The following is an 8808-nucleotide window of genomic DNA, read 5'->3' as shown; positions in this document are numbered from 1 at the left end:
ACCCTGCCCAGCAACCCCCAATACACCCCTCATCACCCTGCCCAGCAACCCCAATACACCCCTCACCACCCTGCCAGCAACCCCAATACACCCCTCACCACCCTGCCCAGCAACCCCAATACACCCCTCATCACCCTGCCCAGCAACCCCCAATACACCCCCTCATCACCCTGCCCAGCAACCCCCAATACACCCCTCATCACCCTGCCCAGCAACCCCCAATACACCCCTCATCACCCTGCCCAGCAACCCCAATACACCCCTCATCACCCTGCCCAGCAACCCCAATACACCCCTCATCACCCTGCCCAGCAACCCTCAATACACCCCTCATCACCCTGCCCAGCAACCCCCAATACACCCCTCACCACCCTGCCCAGCAACCCCCAATACACCCCTCACCACCCTGCCCAGCAACCCCCAATACACCCCTCACCGCCCTGCCCAGCAACCCCCAATACACCCCTCATCACCCTGTACCTCTTTAAAAGCTCGTTGCGTCAACAAATGTCTTTTGATCCTCGAGAGCGCCTCATGTGGATTGTCGTACGCTTGTTCAACCAAACCAAGTTCCTCACGTTGTGATTGGTTCAAACGACTCTTCACGCTTTAAACAACAATATGAATGTTGGAACCTTCCACCCCCTATAAGCCCAACCAACCTGTAAGCTTCTTTCAAACGTTCAAGCGCAAGAATCAATAGTTTGGTGTCATGTTTGTAACTTAATGGTGGAAATGGTATTGGCGAAAACCTCCTGCTTTCCAGCCAATGCACTGTGGTGGTGTATATCGCTACTGCTTCTTCCGCTGTTATGTACGGCCCATCCTGTTAAACAAAACTTTATATACCAACATACACTGTAGTCTGTATAACACACAAACCCTCACCTTAAGATAATTATGTTGTCGTTCTTGTTCAGCCTTCAAGTAAAGTCGAGTAAGCCGGCCGAGATTTTTCTTGCACACCGTTTTATCGACGGTCGCACCTCGCCTGATGCGTTCCCGATTATAGTGAGCCGTGTTAGTCCACCAATCTGCCTTGGCTTTCACATAACGTAGAATCATGTTTTCGATTGGTGTGGGTAACCCTGGAACCTGCAAACCGATGAATAAATAAACACAACAACAACCCTACCTCGCCACCACAACCACCACAACCACCCCAACCCTCGCCACCAGAACCACCCCAACCCTCATCACTACAACCACCCCAACCCCCACTACCACAACCACCCCAACCCTCACCACCACAACCCTCGCCACCAGAACCACCACAACCCTCGCCACCAGAACCACCCCAACCCTCATCACTACAACCACCCCAACCCCACTACCACAACCACCCCAACCCTCACCACCCCAACCACAACCACCCCAACCCCAACCCTCCCCACCACAACCACCCCGACCCTCACCACCACAACCCTCGCCACCAGAACCACCCCAACCCTCATCACTACAACCACCTCAACCCTCACCACCACAACCCTCACCACCACAACCCTCACCACCCCAACCCCCACCACCACAACCACCACAACCCTTGTACCTTCCATGGAATGTTAGCTTTCCAACAGCGCCATGCCTCACTCAAGTGTTGGAGGATTGTCCTTGCTTTGTTTTGTTTGATTCCCTCGGGCATCATGTCAATAATATCGTGCATCACAGAAGCTCGGAGCTCAAGGTCAAAGTGCGATTCAACTCTTTGTTTGGTCACAGTCTTGGCTACACCCTGTGTTTGGTGTGGTTAACAGTAATAAACAACGCATCACCCAACACTATATTATATAACACCCAACCTTTGAATGCCGTCCTTCAAACTGACGAGCGAGTAAGTTTCCCAACCATCGTTCCAACAAGGGCGTGATTCCCCTCATAAAGAATATCCACACCCTCCACCCCGGGGCCCATATCCCGCACCCTGGTCCTTTACCCACCGGACCCTGCGGTTCATAGTTTTAAGTTTGGTTTAAAAACAAATCAATAAAAACTCACCGTGTTGAACCTATAGTAGATAACATGCTTCAAATCCTTACACATCCTGATCTGCCGCATGAGTTTATATTTATATCGGTACATTCCTGTGAGTTGGCCGACATGCGCGAACACATATTGTAAACCATCCGCAAGCTGGAATTTATTATGTTGAATTATTTGGATTACTCATTATTCAATTAAATAACAAACCTGGAAAGCGTCGACATTACCGAGCCTGTACTGCACATGACTGTCAACAACAAGTTTGGACAATCGTAAAACTTCTCGACACAAATGAAAAGCGTTTCCGAATCTTGACTTTTTTCGTTCTTTAGTTGTCAATGTTTTGACAGGTTTTAAATTAAAATTATAATCAAGATGGAGATAGTTAAGATTCTTTCGGTGAATTAACAAGTTAAGCATGTTGTAACCCTGTAAACAACATCAACATTACTTGTTTGTTTAAACCCACAACCTTACCAACCTGTCGCGTGACCTGCAGACCAACTTCTACCCAATCAAGTTTTGTTGATTGGAAAAACTTTGTTGCTTTGAAGGATCGGAACAAATATCTAAAATTTATTACAGACAGATCAATATAATTTTACACCAGATGAAGTCTTGGTTAAAATGAATCCTAATTTGGACATGATGTAATCTCGGAATGGATCAAATTAAGCTGCAAGACCTTTGAATTAAACATCCCAAACCTTTTCTTTTGTGGCTTCGGTGGTCGCTGTTTCAAAGCATTCAACACGTAACATTTGAGCAACTTCTGGTAAGATACCCGAACTTTCACGGGTTGCCCTGCGGGGCAATGTTCTCGGTACCTGGGGTAAGATGGCACATCATGTTAAACATACCAAGCCATACACAGAATACAAACCAAGTTTTAACGAGAGGAACGTCAACTGCACGTCTTGTACGCGATGATCGTAAATTAAAGGGGCGTGGCGCCCACAACAGTGCGATTCCATTTGCTGTATTATCCGAATAAAGTGGAGTTTCTTGCAGGAGTGGTTGAACGTATTCAGGAAGTTCAAGCGATTCAACATCTTCTTCAAGACCAGACTCTACTGACTGTAAAGAAAACAATCAAACACAAATTATTTCAACAACCACAAACTACCACCCCCCCACATACCTTAACACCATGCCTGTGTGATATCGGGTTAATGATTGGATCAAAGTAATACGCAGGGAGGTCCGGGTCTTCAGTTTTAATAAACACAACATTTGGTGTGTGGTACCTGGTTAGATACAGTTAACAATGATACCATTATGCTACCATTATACTCACCAAGCCAAATGAACAAACTTTGGAAGGTTGTTGTAAAGATATGGGAAAGCTATTTTATATTCCGTTCTGATCTGTTGCCGAATTATAATTTTGTTAATGTCGTTGAATTCGTTCCAATCCTCGTCCCTGTAAACACAACGTACTTATGACATCATAATCGGAACAATATCAACCATTATTGGCTCACATTAACGTGTTGTCGCGAATCAAAGGTTCGAACTTAGGGCCTCCAGGAATCGCTTGGTTGAGAGCTTTCGATGTGAAGAAAGCTTTTAAATCAAACAGATAAAAGTAATTGTCGTCAACCAGGTCAGTTATAAGTTGATTGGCCATTCTGTACAACGCTGATAGTTGGGGTAGAGTAAGATGCCATTTACGATATGTTGGTCCATTCACAAATCTAAACACACATGGTTTATTAATTGAACCCGAATATTTACATTGAAACTCACTTTGAATCATCTTGCAAAGGCTTGTTGTCATAAAACCAATCAATCACGGCCGCATCCTCGTCAGGGTCAAGCTCCATCTGAAAAGTTTATTTTGTAATTCATGGATTTGAATAAACGCATTGTACCTGAATAGGTTCCAGTGGTTCAACGTCAAGTATATTGTCGGCGTAATCAAGAGGCGGTTCCTCATCATCAAACGGTGGAAACCTCATCCTTTTAAAATGTCGACGATCTCGTTTCTCTCGTCTCATCATAATCCACATTGTTCTACAACAATGAACATTGATCATCATAACAACATGAACTAACCAAACACTCACCCCCACTGTGCAATATACGCTGGTTCGATGACCCAAGGTATCTCATTCACGAACGTGATAGCTCCCGTGATATGATATATCACCTGTACATCACGAATCTGTTCCCAAGGCATCGGCATATTCTCCATAAGTTTTAACACGGCATGTGGCATATACTTCAATGCACTGCAGCAACAAACATAAGCACCAAATCAACATAGACATCACATACCTACCCTAAATAAACCCGCTTATCGTGCCGAAACTTCCGGTTCGTCATATCACCGTGGTTCTTGATAATCTTCCGGACATGCTCGGGCGGCATGTCCTCCTTTTGAGGATCAACGAAACCAAACTTTCGTTTCTCAGCATAACGTTTGCTTTGTAGCTGTTGCCATCTATATATATAAATGTATATTTAAATATACTTTCAATGTTTTAGTTATAACCAACTAACTTTCTTGCTTTTTCCTGCAACATTTCTTGACTAATGCCACTCGCATGTACGGCGCCCACACCATGCTGATGTATGCCGGGCGGTAAACCAAATCCGAGATCCATATTTGATATTCCTACAACTATTAAAAACAATAGGGCTGCAAATAATAACTAGGGTTATACTACGTTACTGTGCTAGCAAGCATGAGGTAAAATAGATTATCCAACATCGATTAATAAATTGCTCCACAACTTTACATTATAGAAACAACAACGCGGCTGAAACGAAAATCGAACTAAATACGAAATGCGCCTCTTTAAATCGGATGGGATCTAGGTACAAATAATTGGGGACAAATTTAACAAGCTATCTTGTAAATAATCACTTGTATATAAATATGAGCTTTCTATTTCGAAAGCAACATGCAATTACAAATATATTGGAAACGTTACTCCTAACAGTTTACAAATTTATTCAACTTTCTATTTATAAATGTTGGAATAACATAAACGGTGGCGATTTGGTGTAAATTTTATTGACATTTCTTGACAAAACGTCAATCAGTCCTCTTGTTAATAAGGCCAAGAGAATAGTTACGTCATCTTATTTGGGACCGGCTGTTGTAACTTTGCTGTTGAAAATAACCGGAGTGACAATCCAGGCACGCATGGTCGCTGAAGCGGGTTGGGGCGAGGAAAAAAAAACCTGTAAAGTAGGCGTGACGAATGCTGCAGTATTGAAGGAGGCGTCACTTGAAAGGCTGGTGGATTAGGAGCGACTGGGGCCATATAAGGGATAAAATAATCAAAAGGGGGAAGTAAAAAGAGTGTAATTTATTTCTCATTTAAGGTTGAGTAATTAAGTCGACTTTATTCCGAGACGTTTTCAACTTGGATCCAAGTTATTAAAATGGCGGATACCAAATCAGTGAGTTCTTTGTTTACTTCATTTGCAAAGGTAAAACGAAATGTTTGACTAGGATTCCAAAGCTGCGATCGATCGTCAAGTAGAGGGCGATAGAGAGAAGCGTGGGATGTGGGGCAGTCAGGTGGAGTTTCTACTTTCATGCATCGGATATTGTGTTGGGTTGGGCAACGTATGGAGGTTTCCTTACCTTGCATACCAGAGTGGAGGAGGTTAGTACGGTGTAAATATAATATCTCTTCTTACCGTGTAAACTAATACCGCAGGTGCTTTTCTCATCCCATATATTATAATGCTGACGTTTTGTGGAATTCCTTTGTTTTTGATTGAGTTAGGATTCGGTCAGTTCTCTGGTTACGGCGCCATCACCGCGTGGCGAGCAAGCCCAATGTTCAAAGGTTGGTAACCACATGCTGTGTGACGTCATACTGACGTATTATCTTACAGGGATCGGCTTCGGGATGTTACTCGTCTCATTTTTCGTCATAATATACTACAACGTCATAATCGCGTACGCGTTCTACTATATGTTCGCGTCGTTCACTAGCGTCCTCCCGTGGACATTATGCGATCAATGGTGGAACAAGGAAGCTCAATGTGGAACGGTGAGTTAGGGGGGTGGGGTGTAATACTTATCCATGATTACTTAACAATCCACCCCACAGCCAACAACGATGTTAAACTGCACCAACAATTGCACAATGAACGCGACAATGTCTCCTGTCAACGTCACAATGAAAGTCACCGCTATAAAACGTGTCAGTCCAAGCGAGGAATACTGGAAGTGAATAGGCGAAACAAAGTTCACCCAACTATAAATAAAACTTGCGATGTTTCCACAGATATCGAGTTCTTCGCATCGATAGAAGCTCTGGCATCGGCGATCCAGGACCAGTGTTGTGGGATTTGTGTCTATGTTTGTTGTTGTCGTGGTTGGTCGTGTTTTTCTGTTTGATGAAAGGAGTTAAATCATCGGGAAAGGTTGAATTAAACCAACATTAACATCAATACTAACAACCATCCACCCCAGGTCGTCTATTTCACCGCCACTTTCCCCTATCTCATTCTGTTTATTCTACTCATCAGAGGTGTCACGCTAGATGGCGCTGGAGAAGGCATCAAGTTCTACGTCACGCCTCAATGGGAACGGTTGAAGGATTCGAAAGTAAACAACATTTAGCTTAGTCACGATGCAATGTTGGGGAATTTCAATATTATTATTACACCAGGTGTGGAGCCAAGCAGCAACTCAAATATTTTATTCTTTGGGAATTTCGTTCGGCGGTTTGTTGACGTTTGCCTCTTATAATAGATTCTCGCAGAATATATACAGGTATCACACATATCGGTATATAATATAAATATATTTGCAACTTATAAATATTTATACAGAGACACATTAATCGTTGCCCTTGGTAACTGTGGTACAAGCATCTTCGCCGGGTTCGTCATATTCTCGGTGATTGGCCACATGGCGTTCAAACTTAATCTTAATGTGGACCAGGTAGTCGACCAAGGTAAGCCTCGATTCCTTAACCTCTAACATTAGTTAATAACACCAACCCCTCAGGTCCAGGCTTGGCTTTCATTGCATACCCGGAAGCCGTCGCGTTACTTCCAGCGCCACAACTTTGGTCGATCTTGTTTTTCTTCATGCTGATCACTCTGGGCCTCGACAGCCAGGTTCGACCCCAACCCCCCCCCCCCCAAACTTTGAATTAAACCAATGTTTTTAGTTTGCGATGGCGGAGACCGTAATCACCGGACTCAGCGACGAATTCCCGCATTACCTTCGCGACCACAAGTCCAAATTTACAGCCTTAATTTGCGGGATTTGTTTCTTACTCGGGTTGCTTCTGGTTACTGAAGTAATAGGCATTCTTTGCTTGTTGCGCAGTATTTTAATTATATTTTCATCATCAGGGTGGCTTCCATTGGTTCAACTTATACAACTGGTACAGCGCGTATTACGGCCTTTACTTTCTAACAATCTTCCTTTGCCTTGCGGTAACATATGGTTACGGTAAGCCAACAATATTTATCCGACTTGCAATCGCTAATGCTAACTTGGTGCAGGACATTTCTTTACCCACCCATGGAGATTCAACAAGGACATGAAACTCATGTTGGGTCACGAACCCAACTGGTATTACCGCATTAACTGGATGTTGATCAGTCCAGCACTGCTATTCGTAAGTACACAGCAATGTGGTTTATCCATAAAATAACCGATTGCTTCTTTATAGTTTATCTCAATATTTTCGATCGTCAACTACAGCCCGATATCCTTAAACAACGTGGTTTACCCCAAGTGGGCGGACAACCTCGGGATGTGCATGAGTTTAACAGTAGCGGCGGTGGTTCCTCTATACATGATATACAGAGCATCATATGCTTGGTACAAAGGCGAGGATATTGCTAAGGTATTGTGCAGCCATGCGTGAGGATGTGTAACGTAACACCGTGACGTATATTACAGTTATTCAAGCCTGAAGCGAAGTGGGGACCACAGGATCGTAGCATCGCATACGACCCTGTCCATGGTGCTGTTCCCATTGGCGGGTTAAACGCGAAGCAAGGTTATGGTCAAGACGTGGACGACAAAATACCCGATCCCTTCCCAATTTCTTTGTAAATAACCAACTAACAAAGTGTGATAGCAATGTTAATGCGTATTCTTATATTAGATCTAATATTAACATTATACTAACCAACTAACAAAATGTATATGTCCAGTGCAGTAAAGAGTTTGAGCAAATAAAACATTAACGAAAGCAACTCTGCGGTAACATATAATCGCTCCCAAAGTTACGTTTACACGTAAGCGGGCACACGATGTATTGCCCGCAACGTGAAAATACAAGTTACATTCATTTTGGCCAAAAATTCGTCAAAAAGATGAAACTCTTTAATATATTTTGGACTGAATCCGAGGCACTTGCAATGCATCATATCAACGCATGAGGAACATTAGTGTTACCAAGTACCTATAACAGGAAAGGAACATATATGCCTGGTGCTAAACATTTCGCTGGTGCAGAAGTGTAGCAGCTAGTGTACTGATAGAGCCGTAGTGTGCAATCTGCTACATTGCTTGTAGATGTTTTAAAGACATGCAAACTGCACTATAGTAGTGACTGACTAAAAATAGCTGGCAACATTAGGTCCAGCAGAATAAGAATACATGAATCGTCATCGGATTCAAATGAACAACACCGTTACATTAATAGTAACCAAGCAACAACACTCATTATTATTTATCCCGTTAGGCGTCGTTAATCAACGTGACATGCGAACCACAGGAGTCGCTTTATTATTGTGGTTAACCTTCGTATACTACCTGTGTTAAAAGATGGATCGTGAAACTCGCACGCAAAGCCGAGCCAAAGCATAAGCGCCACCTCGCGAATAAAACCT

General features: G+C 43.4%; 2 protein-coding genes across 2 annotated transcripts; one reads left to right on the top strand and one right to left on the bottom strand.

Annotated features, from left to right (window-relative positions):
- Positions 1-436: 436 nt before the first annotated feature.
- Positions 437-4652, bottom strand: LOC149729186 (pre-mRNA-processing-splicing factor 8-like; the record flags this gene model as incomplete). Its single annotated transcript, XM_089888396.1, has 18 exons — positions 4486-4652; positions 4265-4426; positions 4050-4214; positions 3855-3996; positions 3730-3806; positions 3465-3677; positions 3278-3403; positions 3122-3227; positions 2864-3057; positions 2688-2807; positions 2462-2549; positions 2188-2409; positions 1996-2130; positions 1800-1943; positions 1550-1732; positions 889-1095; positions 663-826; positions 437-607 (listed from the first exon to the last, which is right to left on the bottom strand). Coding segments are annotated over exons 1-18 (2723 nt in total), but the record flags the coding sequence as incomplete, so codon positions are not given.
- A 547-nt stretch (positions 4653-5199) lies between these two features.
- On the top strand, positions 5200-8169 carry LOC149729185 (sodium-dependent proline transporter-like). The gene is made up of 15 exons (XM_089888059.1): positions 5200-5394; positions 5447-5603; positions 5658-5789; positions 5839-5996; positions 6057-6175; positions 6234-6372; positions 6422-6556; positions 6621-6724; positions 6784-6908; positions 6962-7074; positions 7128-7259; positions 7315-7414; positions 7468-7583; positions 7638-7814; positions 7871-8169. Exons 1-15 carry the CDS (start codon positions 5377-5379, stop codon positions 8024-8026), a joined length of 1881 nt encoding a protein of 626 aa, XP_089744185.1. The 5' UTR covers positions 5200-5376; the 3' UTR covers positions 8027-8169.
- Positions 8170-8808: the final 639 nt, after the last annotated feature.

This window comes from Ciona robusta, chromosome 11, assembly GCF_009617815.1.
Source record: "Ciona robusta chromosome 11, ASM961781v2".
NCBI lineage: Eukaryota > Metazoa > Chordata > Ascidiacea > Phlebobranchia > Cionidae > Ciona > Ciona robusta.
Note: the sequence above shows the minus strand (reverse complement) of the source record. Positions and strands in the feature narration are given on the sequence as shown.